We start from the raw sequence: 20,029 nt of genomic DNA, 5'->3' as shown, positions 1-20,029 counted from the left end.
CATTCTTCTTGTTGTTGTTTGTATATTCATGGTGTTTGTCAACTACAATGGTCATTTACACCTGACCGATATTCCTTATTTTCGATTCCGTATCCGCCGAGTATCTGCCGACCTGTAGCACGGCCCACTTCTATGCTTTTTGTAAGACACCGCTAACGCGGATAAGATGGCGAGGAAGAACCTAGATCAGGGGTTCTCAACTTCCCTTGTATAACGGGCCGCATTTTAACAGCAAAAGACGCTGCGGGCCGCAGAACAATGTTACCTTGTATTCATGGGCTACTATTAAATTTAGGCTATTGTAGCCTATTTACCAGTCGTATACCGGCATTTATAGTACATTTTTATGCATTATCAAGTAATAATGGAAAGCGTTCGTAAGTTTGCAGCTGCTGCTTGTGAGAATATGTATCTTCTAGCGGCGCATGTAAATCGATTTACATCCCTTCATGGAGCGTTCATTACATTCGTTGTCAAGTCGGTATATATGCAACTTCAAATCCTTCCACCAGAGAGCCGAACTCTCTGTTTCAATGCGTGGGCGAGCAAGTATAAAATTACTATAACTTTTGCGTTACAGAGACCATTATCACATTGAGCTCTGAGTGATATGAGAAGACGTCTGGTGTTTGGGGGCATTTCCGAACAAACCAATCAACCTTTTTCCTTTCCGTTCATGCCTGGGGCCCTGTACCAATAGTTACAAAAGTCAGCTTTGTCAAGTTGATATTTTTCGCTGGTCCCCTCCCCACGTTTGCCCAGCCAGCATTTCTCTGCATTTGTCCACTCTGATAAAATTCAACCAGATATAATTAGTTATACAATGTCGGTGGATTCATCTCAGGCTGTATAAAAGTAGTCTACGCAGCAACGTGTTTCAGAACAGGCGATAAGAGATTGACTGATATTGATGTTACTCGTCTGGTCAGGATTGAATCAGACAATTGTATCTTCGAAATTTGTCAGGTGATGTTGTCCTTGCTGCTAAGTTCCGGAAACAGCAAATATTCGCAAAGTATGTTACGATTTTATTGAAATCACACCTTCTATATCAGATTTCTTTGGTTTAGCTATATTCGAAGCAATTTTAAACGATGCTTCTGTAACGTCGTCGGCAATCTCAACAGCCGTTCGCAGTGAGTCAAACACTCTCTAAAAGTGTAGGCCTACTAGCGGGATTCTCTTGAACCAGAGTCCAGCCGAATAACGATTCAAAACAATAACAATCTGAAGTGGAGCATATATCAAGAAACGAGAACACATTGAAGCAGTGGTTCTCAAAATTTTTTAGTCACGCCCCCCTCCTTTTGATAGGGAAAATTTTCGTGCCCCCTCATCGTCGTATAACAAAATGCAACCAGAATGCTAGCAATACAAACGGCTAGTTTGATGGCATCAAAGGTTATAGCTGTTGATTAGAGAATTCTCAAATATGAAATTCGGACTATACACAGAGAAATAACTCTGAATTGGGGATAAATTGCGCGCAGCGCGAATTTTTTTTTCAGTTGACTGCAGCTTCGCACCCCCTTCAGATGCTTCACGCACCAAAGGGGGCGCGTGCCCCCCGTTTGAGAACCACACTGTCTTCTATAATGAGTAATCACACGAAACAGAGACGGTGCGATAAAAGAGCTAAGTATCTTAGTTAATTTCTAACAATACCGTGTCATTAGTAATTGCGTTTATAATGAAAGATGTCGCGGGCCGCAAAATATGCGTCTGCGGGCCGCACGGGCCGCGGGTTGAGAACCCCTGACCTAGATAAACCTTCAACACTTGGGCAGGAATTCTGGAGTAGACCTTCGTCGGACTAGAACCCACAACCCATTAGTGTTGTAGCTGTGGATTATCCCACTACGCTATCTCGCCATATCTCTACCCTTGGCAAGCTACTTAGTAAAGACAGACACTTTTACCCGAGAATCAGGGATATCTCGAACTAGATATCTACATATCCCTGCCGAGAATGTGGGAAAGTATCTTTCATTGTACTACAACAAATTTTAATTATTTTCACCATAGTACGTCATCATAGGGCCAGATTTTGGTAAAATAATATTTTGTCATGTAAAAATTTGTCAGTTTTTGAGTCAAAAAAGTTTTTTTCAGGGAAAACTACTTCGTAAGGACATACAGTTCAAACCAGAAATGAGGATAAGTAGTACAATTGTAACATTTTTTTGGAAAACACCTAATTTGCATAGGTTAGGTCAAAATTTGATCAAAATTTAGTTTTTTAAGGTCAAAAAATGTCAAAATTTAGATTTTTTAGGTCAAAATCTTTCGATTTTTAGGTAAAAAAAATCGCCCTACTCATATGTAAACATGGTATAAGCGAACTAGTGCTTATCATCCTCCATCGGCTGCATCTACGACAGAGGTGGCTATAACCTTTCCGGCTAAAGGGCCATTCTGAGATTTACGAACCATTGCGCGGGCCACTTAAATATTGATGATGTGGCGGAGATTGTGGTAGGAGACCGGGGACAATTGTAACACTTTTTGTATTTTCTAACATTAATTGTTCTTCTCGTGGATATTTCATTTCCAAAGTTTTATATAAAGAAGCCAACTACTCGATAGCTCATATAAAAACTAAAATGGAACTCAATCAACAATCAATCATGAAAATTGTGGGTCGCGAAAATCGTCGCGAAAATGTTACAATCGCCCCGTACCCAGGGGCAATTGTAACGCCCATGCGGGGCAATTGTAACAGTGTTATTTATAAATAAAACAAACGAAATATACAACAAAATCGGGAGCACAAATTGCATTAGAGAAGTTGGAACGCTTCCAAGCTACGCCCCATCACATTTTTGGCATGTGAATGAAGTATCACCCTTCGTGCCTTCTGCATGAGCTCAAAGTGTACAAGAAATACATTCATTCCATCATCTCCCAACATATATTCGGCCTCTTCTACCAAGGTGCTGTAGTTCAGCGTGCGAAACTGACCTGGCTGAAATATCTTGGTTGAATGGACCGATGCTATAGCAAAACGAGGATGCAAGATTGTGTGGCGTGAAAGCTAATGACATTCTTCTGTTCTGTACAAAATTAAAATAAATTGTTCACACCAAATGATGAAATATAAATGGGACATGCTCAAAGTCAGTGGGTATGATGATATGATACACAAAAAGTCGATCAACATGAGAAAGGGTAGTAGAATAATGGAAATAACTGAACCCTATGATTCACATCGCCACTTCTGTATATGGCCGTTTCGACAAAGGATCATGTTAGAATTGGTATGGTAAGGTTGTGTATGTTCTGGCATTGAACGTCTGGCTGCTACAAGATTCATCTGCAGTAGATAAATGGTTAAACCAACATATGAACACATATATTCTGCATTGAAAAGATATTGTAACGGGGCAAAAGTAACAGAGTGTTACAATTGCCCCTGACACGATCGACCATGATTAATATCTCAGTGTGGTACCTTCCGGCGATGCAAGTCCTAGTTTTCCGATCATCACGGTAGACTAAGGTAACATTGTTCCAGCTACATATATTACGTTGTAACCACTTGAGGTATTATTCTTCTGAACAAATTATTCCAGACCAGAAAATATTTACTCAAGTGTCCAAAATCTCGTTTTTTTTCAAATTATTCCGGGGTTTCGCGCCGTAGCTCAACGTAACTTCAGGTATGTTAAGAGACATAACTATCGCATGTGCACTCAAAATATGAAGACGATTTCTCCGTCCTGCTAGCGGTGAGGTCGATTGTTACATTTGCCCCGTGTTGAATTTGTCCCTGGTCTCCCCTAGACGTCCCATAAGAGCGAACCGGATTAGGTAACGGTGGGAACAAGGCATATATTACTACGCATCAAAATCGATAACAATTATGTCATAGTCCATTGCACAGCATTGTCATAGCCGCGCGAAGCGCGAAAACTTTTCAAAGTTGGTGAATGAATTCGGTCAATAATAATGGTGCTTCCATATATTGCGGGTCGCCTCTGTATACCGCTGGACTCATTTGGCAAGGACTGATGGATTATTCGGGGCCTGATCATATCAACATCGAAGATTTCGGCGAACATGTGTCTATCACAGGAGCGGGGAACTTCTCAAGTCGGCGGGCCATATATATAGGAAAATTAAGTACTTGGTGGGCCGGATTACTGAATCGATACATCATTCGTCCATTTATTCACATATACAAGGAATGAATCGTATTTAATGACTGTATTTTAACGACGGCATGTCATTTCAAAGCCATTTCTCGCCGATAATGACGAAAACAATGTGGATTTGAGAACAGCCGTCATACAGCCGCCGCCATGTCTGCTTCAGCCCGCCGGACGTATGTTTCTCGCCCCCGGACTCTATCATTTTGTGTTTCATCGCCGACGAACTTCCTGCGAATGTAGACGTGAAGTCGATGTTGGACGACACGTTCTCTCATAATTGCGAATATAGTTCGACTTAATTCTGTAAATTGGGCGTATTTGAAATATGCAGGAGGGGTTACCAATACTAAAAACAAGTAATCGAGTAACAGTAAATCGCGCGGAGCGCTATAAAAATATCAAGTCAAATAAATCTGCCACGAAATAACGAAATATTCTACTTCATGGTCATTGGTCACATACTAAAATGTACAAAAATGTGGCTAGCCACTGGCTACGTCAATTCGTCAACATCCCGTATCTCGCGACCAGGCTAATCAAATGTTTGGCTGGCCTTGCAAGTTCACAATAAGGTACCTGGTAGGGATGGTGTGAACGTGAGGTTCACGTTCGCGTTTTGTGTGTGAACCTCGGAAATTTAGAGGTTCGCGTTCATAGCAGAACCTTTGGCAGGTTCTGCACTGTGAACCTTTTTCATATATTACAATTTTCACTTCATTATAACATCTTTCGTTCAAATTTATTGCATTTCAACAGCGGGCCACTCTATGCATGGCGCTGGCAGCAGAAAAAATCAACACAAAACGAGCATGCACCTTGACAATCTCAAAAGTTTTACTTGCTCTGTTACAAAAGTTTGCTCGAAATATCCTGCTTTCCGTTTGCGAATATTTAGTGACTCTCTGCTGTGAGCTTGACCCGCAATCACACAACATCAAGAGCGAAGTACGTTGTCAGCGAATGATGCTTAGATTGATATCGTTTTCTGGTGTAAAAAATCTAGCAGGCGTACGTGGTCAATCTTGACTTCATATCTTTAGCCTATACTGCATCATTAAAACCAAATCCGTGCGATTGAGGTGCTGGCTACTGCTGTATAACTTGTTAATGGGGTAATATCGGTAGCAAGTATATAAACCCGTTTTACACTCTGCTCAATGTCAATGTAGCAGTACTCAGACGCCGAATACATTGACCGGTCTTGCCTGGACCGATAAGGCGTAAGCTTGTATTCCCTGATAAGTCCTCGTCGAAATTGTTGGCAAAGCGACGGAAGATATTGATTTTATGTGAGTATTATACCCTTTGATTGCCTCAGTTGATACATTTAGCGATGTTTGAAACGCCAATATGTACTTCAGCATTGTGGCGTTATGTGGCCCGAGTGGTCGCTAGGTATCGTGTACATTAATATAGGCTATCACTTCATTGAAAGATAGGGTTGGAATTAGCAAGATAACGTCACTTGACGTCATGAGGTTCACGTTCGCGTTCACACGGAACGTTTTAAAAAGGTTCGCGTTCACACGAACTTGAACCTTTCAGAGGTTCACACCATCCCTAGTACCTGGGTAATTTCTTTGTTGATATTATAACTAATTTCGAGAATTACCTCGCGGGCCACGGGTAGGCCGGCCCAGACCTACGAGCTAGTGTACCGGTTTATGAGGAGAAATACTACTCATACTAGCATGTACCGTACCATCGTAAACGGAATATCTATCGACCACGGGTGCATATTGGTGGTGTGGATAATTTGTTACGATGTAAACGTTGAGCATAGCTTATACTTGTGATGGAATAATGATCAGCAAGTTTCACAAATCCGACGTTTCCAATGTCAATAACTTGATACGTATCAAATCACTATCACTTGTCCAGCTTAAGGATTTCACGAAACTTTGATTTTTTCAAATAGCCCTTCCAGCGTCTCAACTGACAAAACTTTATAGGGCTAGGCTAAAATTCAAAATAAACCTGCCTATACAATGCACTGATCCTGAATCGGCATATCGGGTGAAGCCGAAGTGCCGATCCAATCCAGTGCGCCAGAAAATCCTGCAATCGTGATCTAGCACATCTCGTATATATGCCATGAGTTCATATTGATTTTGTAAGTACAGCAGCATGTAAACAGCAATTGCACGATATCATGGTCAAGACGTTACGTTGAAATGTTGGCAATGAAGGATAAAGAAGTATGCAAAATTGATGCTATCAAGATTATCCACCCCGCCAAATTGCTGGACCTCATCCGCTCGCCATGATTGCCCCAATTGTCCATACACGACTCATATCCTTCCGTTTCCGCCTCAGTGATCGCACACAGCTGAAACTTCTGGCATCTTACCTCACAAGCGCCAGTGTCGTAAGAAACCGATGTCATTTTATGATAGGCGGTGAAGGTCGAAGGACATGCGCTGCCATTGCTTTCACACCCCTTTCTCATCGTGCTCGCTAATTGTTCCCAAGATTGCGGCGTGATATCAGTGATGTTGTACGTCGAGGTCGCGTTATATTCGTGTTTCCAAAGACTTGATGGGTCCGTTTGACTCTCTTGATTCGCCGCTGCAAGATCCAGGTAATATTGAGAGTAATCCTGTAAAAAGATTGGATATTCAATAGAATAGGGATATTCGCATAATTTATTCGTTTTTGAAATTTCGCAATGATGCCATTGTGCAGTAATGATTGTAAATTCGAGGACAACGGCGACAAACCGTTAAAAATACCGGGGATATTTTTATATTCAAACGGCAATAAAAATATTCAATAAAATATATTAGAAATACAGTTACCCTAAGATGAAGTGTGTCTTTGTCATATTCGATCAATCTTATTCCCGGGTTATTCGATCCGTTAACGACGCCTCCCAACGTTGTTGCCCAGGGCGTGACACCGGGAGCTATAAGTACGCACTGTGCCTAAAATAAATGCATCTATATCGATTTTGTCATTACATAGGTATATGATTATTGAACCCTGAGGTACTTACGACGCTACCAGCCGAATCTTTAATGATCCTGAAGGTGTCAGAATGATGGTGCCCGAAAAACATACCAGCTATGACGTCTTTATGTTCACGAATGATTTGCAAAAATCGCTGATTGTAGTGGTTGTAAAACCACCTCTTGCGATAGTCTGAGGGCATTTCGAAATATCCCGGTGGCACATGACCCGCAATGTAGACCTAAACGTGTCAGCCAAGAATAAAATGACCCTCAAGTTCTTGCTAGTAATCATCGTGGTGAATGTGAAAACTGCTCGGCTGAGGAGGCGGGACCAAATGACTGGCGAAGCCACAGGCCGATAATAATTATTATACTTATATATTATTATTAAGGTAATATATCATAAATATATTTTAAAATATTATATTTACTAATATATAATTATATACGACACAGTGTCATGTGGAAAGATTAGGCGCCGCTGCTCAATTAACGCATAAATGACCATTGCCTAATGTACATAACGCCATTGATTACTCGAGCTTCCCTGTCTGTATACGATATTGATTGCGTTTAGGAGTCATTAATCGGAGTACAGTTGGTATCATTCTACAGGTGTCATGTATGACGATTTGACTTGAGCTAAATGACTTATCGTAATTTTAAAACCACTTGTTTAATAAATACTAATTTATTTTGGGTTAGTGTCGGCCGACAAATGACTCATATTCACACACATTATTGTTGGTCTGCAATGAGGAGCCTCGGAGACTAGGAGCAATTTGACACAGCAGGGCGCAAACATAATCTGCGACTCCATCTCGAATGACTCGTTCCAGCACTGCACGGGAGTGCTGTGACCTTGATCCAGGGATCGAGTGATAGGACTTGTACGTCAAGATATTTCGATGAAAAATGTTAGGAATTAGGATTGCTATCAAATTCGGCTATTCCACATAATATATTCACAGTTTAGAACCCTCAACATTCGTTTGCGAAAACGAAACTTAGAAATATCAAGGTTCGCTCTATAGCCTGTACCGCGCTGTTACCGCTCAGCCTGTGCTGTTAGATATCACATTAAAACTTCAATATGTCATTGAATAGGGAATACCTTATGAGAGTTTGCAGCAGCTTCTTGAAGGGTGCTTTCCATCCATTGAAATTCCATTCCGGGATCTCCAGATCCGTTCACAGCCTTGTTGCTGTCGTACCAGAAATTACTGTTTAGAATCATCATGATATGTTGCGTGGATCCAGGGAGATACTCTTTGTAGAATCCCTCTGAAATTGAAAAACCGTAATCAGAATTAAATACGACGGTGCGTGGTATAGGCCTACAGCCGTTATCATTTGTTTTCTTGAAATTTCAGCAGCATAGAGTTATCCGATAAATATATTTATAAAGTCTATAATAAGGTATTGCATTCCTGCGTACCAAGTACAAAGAGAGTAATTTAGTGGTTATTTAGTTTTACCTGATAATTTCATTTCACTAAAATTGCAACCCACTACAACTTGGGTGTCGATACCGCTATAGAATTAAAAGTTATTATAATGTTGCATGGCACATTTTGACGAGAGAACTCTTGAAAACGCCTCGAGTCAGAATACGGCGAGATATACAGTCTCATTGCTATCCAGTCATTGTTTCAACGATAGTGCAACGCCAAACACCAGAGTGAACATTGACGATAACAAATGTAGCAGTGGGCCCGGTATTTTCTGTTCCATTAATTTTAATATGGATCTTTATACTGTTCTGCTTTGCGAAGAATGCAAAGGGCTAGTTGTAAGCATAAAAACATCGCTTGATGTCAATGCATTGGGTCACCAAGATAATATTTTGAAAGCAAAGGGTTAGGTATTACTCTGTCACAGGGTCCCCAACACCCGGGCTGATGCATGACCTGACCAGTGCAGCACGTGAAGTTGAGGTCTAAGTGGAAGAAATATTTCATGTCGAAATCGTGCCGAATATCCAATCGGCAAACCATTGATTTGTGCTACATATCAGACTCAACCGTGCTTCAATATCACATGACGGCCGGGTTTCACTCCATGTCGGTTGTGGATGGAGGGATATATCTATGTATGTACGTTGCATCGGTGTTAAAACTAGATGCAAGAGCACCAACACATCCCGTTACCTCGTTTGAATGTATCGTACGCTGTGTCTGAAAACCATGGTCTCCACATGTCTGCAATGGCTGTCAGAATATCACTACCTCCAGGTGGAATTTGACTCTTCGGATGATAATCATGATTCCCCAATGCGGGGAAGATGGGCGTTTCTGGAAAGACTCCTCTGATTGCCCCTGAGACGTTTCCGATAATTTCTATTACTTTTTCTTTACCGAGATAGAAGTCTTGTTCGCCCGTGTGTAGTGTATCGTCGCTGTGTGAATATGAGGCTCACATTGAAAATGTGTGGTGAAGATCCTGAATCTCTTGCACACTTCACATTCAGGGCCGTAACTGCCACACCCCAAATCCCCAATTGGGGGAAGCTTGATTGGGGCCCGAAAGTATTACGTAAATACACAAAAATTATGGGCACTTGAACATTTTCTTAACATGATTTAATGTTACTGGAAGTAGCCCGTAATGTAAAGGGGCTCTGGCGGGATTGCCCCCCCTCCAGAATTGTACTGAGCATCCTACGGTCGCCCAGGACAGACAGTTTGGGGATGAACTATTTTTCCCGTTAAAGGGGTACCGTGAGGTCAAAAATGTTGAGAACCACTCGACCCACACATATGATATTTAGGCTAACATGTGAGTCAGCGAAGTGTGCTGTCAAAAAGATCGGTGGCGAGAAATCCTTGGCCGAAAATGGCGGGAATCATCGATGTATATATCCTTGTCCAATAGTTCATAATCCATAGCGGTCAAATAGGCTGGCGCTCAACACTCATGACTTTGCAATCGGATACTAACAGTACAGCCGGTATCTGATCACGTCGAATGAGACAGGATAATAATGATAATATTATATATCAATTACCAATATAATTCACCAAGTTCAGCCATAAATGCGAGATTTTTTCGCACCTGGCGCAAGTGGACATAATATATATAGTGAGCAGAGATGAGCACTGGACTGGAGTTGAAGTGGACAGGATCAGGACTATGGGTTATTTTCGTTGGATCCGGATTGTGATTTTTGAAGAAAAAAAATGGATCCGGTTGGACTTGGACTTTATGCACGGAAAAATCCGGACTGGGGTACACCAGAACCTCGGGAAGATAGAAAAGACGAGGAGAAAATTTGTTACTCCAGGAAATTGATATTTTGTAATGCCGTGACTGGTACAAAAGCCACCAACGTTGTGCTGAGAGCAGGTAGTAATTTTGCGAATGTGACCTTCACAGACTATAGGATGCTGGTCTCCCTTTTTCAAAGCGTGGCACTGTGATAATCTTCCGTAGTTTGCCTGATACCCAATCACATAGTGAAGACGGGTGAAAGTTGGCGAAAATGTTAACAAACGTGACAAAGGTATACCGCCATTTGGTTAACGTCAAAACGACTCGTCAAAATTTAGAGGGAACATTGCATGCAAATATCATATCAAATGCGCTATTTATCTTCTACACAGGCATATATATATACAATACATGTTGTGATTATTCAGGTGCAGACAGGCATCGTGCTGGTTTTGATTAGATGTCTTGCTGCTGTAACGCGGAATGTACTGTGATGTGTAGTATACATACTGGAGAAGTGGATAATCGTACGTGCTGTGTATTTACGACCTTGGTTCTATTACAAGAAGTTTAATTATTCTCTGTAACGTGTTTTTTTTTCTTTTCAGTCATAGAATATGACTTGGGATTTTGAATTTTTTTTGGATCTGGATGGACCCTCGCCAGAAATTTGGTTGATCAATCTATATGGGGGGCCCAAGACCAACGTTTTTCGGGGTCTGATGAAGTGCTGTTTCGGTCCTGTTGACATTATACTATTAATATTACTAAACCACCATAAAAATGTACTCAACACAGTTTACACCGAAGTCGATAGTGGGTGATATAAATCGATTCCATATAATGTTAGTCATAATAATTAATGAGAATCCAGAAATAGCGTATAGCCTATATTTCAATGCCATTTAATCACGCACAGGTTCACCAAAAGCATTCAATTTACGTGTCATATCCTCCAACCAAGAACTGCGGGATGGGATAATCAGAATGTACAATTGTATTCAGTACGCGTATAGAGGCCCACCGGTGTCTCGTTGCCTAATATATCAATACTTACCCAGTCCACAGTATGAAGTCAGGGTCCGGATAAATCCGTTTCATGGCATGGATGGATGATTGAATTAATGTCCACGGAGCATCACACCTATACGACAAAAACTTACTGAGTAAATCAGGATGTTCATCAGCGAATCGAATAGAACGATTATGTCCGTAGATATCAACATTTTCAATTAGTAAAATATCAGAAACGTTGTTTAGGAAGATTCGTTGTCGAACTGGTACAGTTTTCTGCAATGTTACGAATCGAATCGGTGTAGGACTATATACGCATTATTACTAGAAAGACAGATTATATAACTGCAATCAGCAGTTATGTTGAGTTGAGATGTTGCGGGTCTGTCTACTGAGTCTTTTATGTGCACATGTACACTGTACAGTGCATACACAATCCACAATTGCACAATGCACATGCACAATGTACATGTACATTGTACATACAAGAATTGGTAGTAGATGTTGGGGTTATTACGTAGCTAGAGAACTAATTGACGTATTATGTAGTTAGTAGGGATGGTGTGAACGTGAGGTTCACATTCGCGTTCTGTATGTGAACCTCGGAAATTTAGAGGTTTGCGTTCACAACAGAACCTTGGTAGGTTCTGCACTGTGAACCATGGCCATGTAGTAGGCCATGTGTGAACCTATTTCATATATTACAATTTTCACTTCATTATGATATCTTTCGTTCAAATTTATTGCATTTCAACTGCGGACCACTCTATGCATGGTGCTGGCAGTATAAAAAATCAACACTAAACGATCATGCACCTTGACAATCTCAAAAGTTTTACTTGCTCTGTTACAAAAGTTCTCTCGAAATATCCAGCTTATCGTTTGTGAATATTTAGTGACTCTCTGCTGCGAGCTTGACCCGCAATCACACAACCTCACGAGCGAAATGCGAGTCAGTAAATGATGCCTTTCAACCAATCAATGAGATTGATATCGTCTTCTGTGTAAAAAAATCTAGCAGGCTTACGGGGTCAATCTTGACTTCATATCTTTCCTGTATCATTAAAACCAAATCCGAGCGATCGAAGTGTTAGCTACTGCTGTATAACTTGTTAATGGTGCAATATCGGCAGAAAGTAAAGGAACCCGTTTTACACTCTGCTCAATATCAATGTAGCAATACTCAGACGCTGAATACATTGTCCAGTCTGGCCTAGACCGTTAAGGCGTAAGCTTATATTCCCTGGTAAAGTCCTCGTCGAAATTGTTGGCTTAGCGACTGAGGATATTGATTTTATGGGATTATTGTATCCATTGATTGCCTCAGTTAATACATTTAGCGACGTTTAAAACGCCAATATGTACTTCAGCATTGTGGCATTATGTGGCCCGAGTCGTCGCTCGGTATCGTGTACATGTACAGTGTACGCACCATGTCACATAAATACAGACTACAGAACCTTTCAAAAAGGTTCGAGTTCACACGAACCTGAATCTCTCAGAGGTTCACATTATCCCTAGTAGTTAGTACATTCATTTCTTAAAATTTCAAGGCGGGCTTCAATGTGAACGGTGTATCATGATCTATTCCCGAGAAGTTATACGATCACACTTTTGGCATTTCCGGGCCGATTATATAGCGATTTAAGATTCTATGAAATGACAATTATGGCGCGTCGGAAAGGCATTAGAAACAGAGCTTTTCCGTACTTATAGTCTCCAAGCGGACCTGCGTCTGGAATGTGTCTGCCGTACGACGATGGACAAATCTTCATCGGTTCTGTTGCATTTTGTGAATAATATGGATCCCAATGGTGATCGGTAATATGCCAAAATCGTCCGATATTGGCTCCTTCCGCGACGAACAGCGTCACCAGCAATAAATACCAGTTTCCAAACATTTGAATAATGTATCAACAACTAGACCTTCAAACGAGTAATGTTAAAAATGTTATAAAGAGGGATGTTGAAACGTTAAACACACCCGACGACTTCAACTACGATTTTAACATTCCTGCAAATATACTCAGTAAATCAAGCTCGTACGAAAAAATAAAGTTTGTAAAAGTTCGCTTACGTGAAGAACTTGATAACGTCTGTAACTGCAACGACACTTTAGTAACATTTGAGAACATTTTGTTCGATTTTAAAGTAGTTGGAGTCAGAGAACATCTCTACACTGTAGTAATGTTGTTATTCGTTATTTATATAGCCGAATTTAACTCTGTTTTACCGTAACTGCGCCGTGTCATTGTTATTTACCGCTCGCTAGTCTGCATTCTTGTCACTATTACGTCACATGAAACAACGTTCATTCTATATTTCGAATTTGCCCGCAGTTACCTATAGGCTCGTTCCTGATGAGAACCAATCGAAAAGCTTCGAGTTGAATAAATCTGTCAATATGAATATATTTCTATGCATTTGTAATGTATTTGTTGCGTTATAACATTTGGGAAATCAAACATTGGACCAATTAATTGTTTATACGTGAAATTGACACAGATCCCGCACAGACCTAATCCGAAATCCCCTTTATTCAGGCGGAACTCAAAAGCAAAGTAGTTTCATCGACAACTTGACAAACGAGGAAAAAATCTTAAGTATTGTTTGAGCCCAAAGTGGAAGCTTCAGTAATGATTAATAATGAATTATGAATTACCCGTCAAAAATCGGAATCGCATTTACATAAACATTAACTGCGTATTAGTCCCACGTCACGTCTCCCATAGTACAATACTGAATTATAATGTGGTTGAAGTCAGGCTCATGACGAGTAATTCGGAAGATGCAAACTGTGTCTTTAACAACTTTCAGCTTAACTAATGGTTAAATTCCGTTCCGCTGCAGAATACAGATCCATTCACAGTGATTTAGAAGTATAGCGATTAAACTTATACACTTGGGCTACTTTTGAAAATATTATGTTTACAAATTTTTATAATCTGTCCTTTTCCTAATCAATAAAGTCTTGACGAGCCGACTTCTTCATATCTTTTTTAATTTATCGCAATCTTGTGGTGGTTTGTAATGATTAAACTAGTAATAAAGCTGACCTGAACTGAACTGTACGCTGCAAAGATCGCAAGTCTACTGCAATCCTGCCAAATGCCAGACAGAACACGCGATTTGTTTATCGATGCCAAAAGCGCATCGAGCGTAAACACATATCTTTATCTGACGCAGCACACTGTCCAATGCATAGTGCGTATATAGTCAAGTCACTAACGAATTATTCTTGTGAGGCGCAAGCACACACAAACGAGTTATCTGTTTGCAGTCCAATCTCCACCATTCAATAGGCTACCGCCTTTTTTCGAATACAGAAGCGTGTCTTCATCGCAACCGATACCAAGCTTCTGTAACAGAACCTTGCGTTTACGTCGATGCCTGTCGAATCGCGATATCAGAAAAGCACTTCCTTGATTTCGCGATCGTTTCACTGATCATGCGATCATATTGCAATGATCGAATTCTGTGTCCATTGAATTCATATAGTTTGGTGGAATTACCACTTTATTGCTGACGTTGTCGCCGTTAGCTTTCGAATTTTCGATGACGAAATCAAGACAAGCCGCAGTTCTGGATGAAAGAAGCTGTCACAAGATACAACCGTACACGGGTAAATACGAAAGTCATCCTTCGACGTCGGGCACCCATCTTCGGACTAGGTATAGTCAGCCTTAGACGTTTCATGCCAGCCTGGGTTCTTCTGCTGATACTCTTTAAATCCTCAATCCAATCGAAGTTACAATATAGCATCCTCTGTTGAGGTGCCAGTAAAACTGCACTCGAGCCACTGCAATACATACAACATTACTCCTTATCATAGCTAGCAGGGCTGTGGAGTCGGTAAATTTTACCACCGACTCCGGCTCCGACTCCGACTCCACACATTTTCAATATACCGACTCCGACTCCGACTCCTGAGTCTTTAAATGTACCGACTCCGACTCCATATCCTGGGTCTTTAAACGTACCGACTCCGACTCCGACTCCAGCATTATTATCAATTTACTTCGAAAATTATATGCCACATTGTCGGTTGAATGACTATCATACAACCATTAAACATATGCAAACATATGACTAACTGTGGCATGCTAAAAAGTTTCATTGTGGCACAGCTCGAATTATCCACTATGCAATTAACATGAAATAAAGATTTGCTAAATATCCTTCCTTATTCAAGTTTTTATAACATGGACTCTCTAATATCCTGAAATGTATGAATCATTCAAATATGGAAGATATCCAATCCTGTATAATAAAAATGTAGATAAAAAATCCAAGTGTAGCTCTTTTGTATGACGCAGCAACTAAGAAAGAAATTGAACTTACTAATTTTGTCAATGCACACTATCCTGATTACAAGCACAAACACTCTTACTACTAATAATAGACATTGGTCATAAATGGAATTTAGTTAAGTAGTCAAAGACCATAGCCTATGTCTAGTCTACATGCACTTAATCAAGTATTCAAGGATTGGGACTTGCAGTAATTCTTAATCATTTGTTCGACCCAAACAGCTAAGCTACACTACAAATATTTTTAATTTTGTCAAGTGGGAAGCATCGTTTGGTCATATTTACATCATTTTTACAATTTTACAAAACCAGCCGATACCCTTTCTCTGTCACAGTATCATGGTATAATTCCAAAAATTGCATCAATTTTGACTGCATCGCGAAAACGCATCTTGCGATTTTCCTCCCCTCTGCAACTGAGTTGTAATTTGCAAGTAATGTCTAATTTTATCTATATCAGGGGTGGGCAACTTTTTCGGCGAAAGGGACACAAGAGATTTACGAACCATTGCGCGGGCAATTGGAATGTTGATAACCTTTTTTTTAGTCGTCGATAGGAGCGAACCAAATTAGGTAACATTGCAAACTATATCAACACGCTCTAAAATTGATAACAATATGTCATGCAACTGTGCAGTGCGCAATCAGGCCCTGGTCGCGCCAAGCGCGAAATTTTTTTGCAAGATAACGGCTTGAATTAGGCTATAGCTATATCAATAAAGATGTCGCTAACATACATTGGGGGTCGCATCTGTATACCACTAGGCTCATTTGGCAAGGACAGGATTATTCGACGTTTAGACATAGCAAAATCGACGGTATCAGTGAACATGCCTCTATCATTTTGTGCAAATGTTTTGTCGACGATCTCGCTGTGAGTGCACAAGCGAAGCCGTATCTCCTAATTGCGAATATAGTTAGACTCAATTCTGTGAATAATATGTATTTATAATTTTCAGAAGGGGGCTCAAATACTGAATGCATGAAATCTAGTGACAATGAATCATGCGAAGTACCGAGAAAAATTTCAAGTCAAATAAATCTGCTATGAAATATTCTACTTCATGGTCATATACGAAGATCTGGGATAAATATGGCTGACCCCTGGATACGTCAATGCGTCAGAACTGTTGTTTTAGTCATCATCAAATTTCGCGGTCATGCTAATCAAATTTTGGTTGGCCTTGCAATTGTACCTGATGTCATAAATAATTTCGAGAATAACCTCGAAGGCCACACCTAACCTTCTCGTGTGCCAAATTTGGCCTGCGTGCCACGGGCTGGCCGCACCTGATCTGTATGGTTAATAATAACAGTGATTGGTGGTACATAAAAATTCGATTGAAAATTCCTTGAAAGCAAATGTTTTCATGATAGAGAAGTTGGAGTCGGAGTCGAAGTCATAGTCATTCTCATAAACTCCGACTCCGACTCCAGTCAGTATTTTCCCACCGACTCCGACTCCGACTCCAGCTATTATAGTTTTCACGACTCCGACTCCGACTCCGACTCCATCAAGCGAAAATTACCCCGACTCCGACTCCGACTCCACAGCCCTGATAGCTAGTGTCCCGAAGGGGTCTGGTTGTCCATCCAACAAGTCGCTGCTGAAGAGACTCGGTGTCCTAAACATAGAAGATATGCGTAAACTATAAATCTCCAAGTTTATGTATCAGTTGCACTGTGGTCATTGCCCCGAATATTTCAATGACTTGTTTATCTCGGAATCGAAAGCGCACAAGGACAACACACGCGCGTCCACGTCATCCAAATGTCATATGAGCGACCGAAAAGATCATCGCTCTATCAAATATGCCGGACCTGACGTGTGGAACAGTATCCCGCCGGCCATCCGACAGTCGACGAGCATGTCTACATTCAAGTCGAAATACAAGCAATTACTACAAAATAAATACTAGTCCGTTCTCATGATTACCGGACCACGACCTGACCTATCGATCTCGCCTTCCATGACATGCCAACCCCTTTTTGTCGCCTGCTTTTTTCTATACTATTTTCTTTTACTTTTCATTCAGTGTGCATGCCTCCTCTTTACATCGCCTAGGCCAAGGTGGGTGTCCAATTGGCAATTTCATAGACTACTTCAAGTCGCTTCGACACCTTGCTATCTTTCATTGTATCGCATTTTTGTGGTGTATTGAACTTATAAAATTGCTAGTAAACCAATGATGATACAACTTCTCCGCATTGCTCTTCGACTGAACCAAAGGCCGTAATTTGCGTGAGGGAACATGCCATGACATTTTCCAAAACGGGATGCTAGAGTAAACAAAAGATTAGCATCTCATTTCCATAGGAAAACTATCATTTGCATCTCATGATGCATTCGAATACTATGCTGTCCAAAATTTATATGTTCTGGGATGCATCAATATGCATTGTGCATGAAGCTCTCTGCACCTTTCGCATAACTCAATTTGCAGTTTCTGAAAGTCCATGCAAACGTATCATGACCGTTTTCAAAACTACTTAGCCTATTTACTTGAGTAGATTTGAAGTCAGCAAATTCTACTTCTACGTCAAGTAGTTTTAGGTTGCTTATGGAAGAAATACTTCTACTCGTACTTGAGTAGATTTTTGCGTCGCTACTTCTACTTCTACTTGAGTAGCTTTCTTGACTACTTTGACCACATTTGGATGTAACCACAGGAATTCTTCATGGGTCCAGATTTCGTTAAAATAAAGTTTTTTCACGTAAAAATTTGTCAGTTTTTATAAGTCAAAAAGTTTTTTTCAGCCAAACTACTTCGTAAGGACAGACACTTCCAACCATAATTGAAGACAAGTAGCAGAGATGAGCAATGAGCATGGATTAGAATTAGGATTTTGGAAAACCGGATTTGTGAAATTTTGGCGGATTTGGATCAATCAATCAATCAGGTTTATTAATATTTTCATCGTTTCAAAACATCACAAGACTGCGATACAATGAAAAGATAGGAATGTGTCGAAACAACTTGGAGTAGCCATTAAGATCAGACACCCACCTTAGCCTAGGCCAGTGGTTCCCAACCTTTTTCGACCCATTGCCCCCTTTTCACTCAACACCAATCATCGCCCCCCAACTTTTGTGTATCGAAATTTGGGCATACAATCTTTAATCACCGGCGGGTTGACTAAAAAAAGGTCAACTTTACGGCTCGAAGCCTAATTTGACACTTTTGTAACTGAATTTCCGTGGGTTTACTAAAAAAAGGTCAGCTGTTTGGACGCGTCATCGCCCCCCCTCCCCATCGCCCCCTTCGCTATTTTCGCCCCCCCCGTCGCCCCCTTTGTCCATTTTCGCCCCCTATCGCCCCCTTCGTCATTTTCGCCCCCCTAGAACGCCAAATCGCCAAAGTTGGGAACCACTGGCCTATAAGGCGAAGTAAATAAGAGGCATGCACACTGAATGAAAAGTAATGCAGAGAATATAAGACGCAAGCGACAAAATGAGGGGGCATGTGGCGGAGGGCGAGGTCGATGTTAGGTCGTGGTCCGGTAATCCTGAAGACTAGCTAGTATTGATTTAGAAGAAATTGCTGGTGTTTCGACTTGAATGCGGACATGCTCGACGATCGACTGTCGGATAGCCGGCGAGATGCTGTTCCACAACTAGGGTCCGGCATACTTGATAGAGCAATGCGTTTTCCTGTATTCAGTCCTGATCATATGGTAGTTGTTCTTCGTTGACGCGCGTGTGCTGTACTTGTGCGCTTTTGTCTCCGAGGTGAAGTAGTCGTTGATAAATTTGAGGGACATTGACTGCAATGGAACTGATACATAATCTTGGCAATTTCTAGCTTCCTCATATCTTCTAAGTTTAGAACACCAAATCTTTTGAGAAGCGATTTATCAGTTGCGCATCCAGGCCCCCGTGGGGCTTTGGCAATGATACGGATGATCCGATGTTGAAGTTTTTGCAGTGAGTATTCTCGCAGGCAGTACCCCAACAAAGAATTAGGATTAGGATTTGAGATTTTTTATGAATGGATTCGGATTATGATTGGATTTACCGATTTTAGGAAGATTGATGTAAAGAAGAGGCATGCACATTGAATGAACAGGAAAAGAAGATAATACTAAAGGATAAGCGACAAAATGAGGTGACATGTGACGGAAGGCGAGATCGATATGTCACCTCGTTCTTGAAAAATTATTCGAAAATTCGCTCAGAGCAATTGCGAAAAGAATAATTTTTGAAAATAAAGCAGTTCATATTCTGACGTTGATACATATTTCCCTATGACCGTAGTACTATAGATAACTAACCTACGTAGGTTAGTTATCTACAGTAGTACGCACCTGCACATTCTGGGCTTCTGCATTCTGCAGCCGGCGCTGAGGTCGACATGCTTGAATGGTCGTCGACACGTCAGTTACATCTGATATA

At 40.9% G+C, this 20,029-nt stretch overlaps 1 protein-coding gene across 1 annotated transcript; it reads right to left on the bottom strand.

The window, feature by feature from the left end:
• Nucleotides 1–6,237: 6,237 nt before the first annotated feature.
• On the bottom strand, nt 6,238–13,277 carry LOC145456316 (acid sphingomyelinase-like phosphodiesterase 3b). The gene is made up of 7 exons (XM_080334392.1): nt 13,037–13,277; nt 11,370–11,456; nt 9,253–9,500; nt 8,217–8,386; nt 7,147–7,341; nt 6,950–7,075; nt 6,238–6,750 (listed from the first exon to the last, which is right to left on the bottom strand). Exons 1-7 carry the CDS (start codon nt 13,225–13,227, stop codon nt 6,316–6,318), a joined length of 1,452 nt encoding a protein of 483 aa, XP_080190518.1. The 5' UTR covers nt 13,228–13,277; the 3' UTR covers nt 6,238–6,315.
• Nucleotides 13,278–20,029: the final 6,752 nt, after the last annotated feature.

Source organism: Botryllus schlosseri, chromosome 14 (genome assembly GCF_051294905.1).
Source record: "Botryllus schlosseri isolate E-star chromosome 14, Bs_hap1, whole genome shotgun sequence".
In the NCBI taxonomy this organism is placed as follows: domain Eukaryota; kingdom Metazoa; phylum Chordata; class Ascidiacea; order Stolidobranchia; family Styelidae; genus Botryllus; species Botryllus schlosseri.
This window is presented reverse-complemented; position numbering and strand designations above follow the sequence as displayed.

Excerpts from the sequence above, each read along its gene's own strand:
- LOC145456316 (XM_080334392.1), bottom strand. The coding sequence starts at position 13,227 with ATGTTTGGAAACTGGTATTTATTGCTGGTGACGCTGTTCGTCGCGGAA. Across the intron at positions 8,387-9,252 it reads GTACGATACATTCAAACGAG|AGGGATTCTACAAAGAGTAT; the intron begins GTAACGGGATGT and ends TTTCAATTTCAG. Across the intron at positions 7,342-8,216 it reads CTGCTGCAAACTCTCATAAG|GTCTACATTGCGGGTCATGT; the intron begins GTATTCCCTATT and ends TGACACGTTTAG.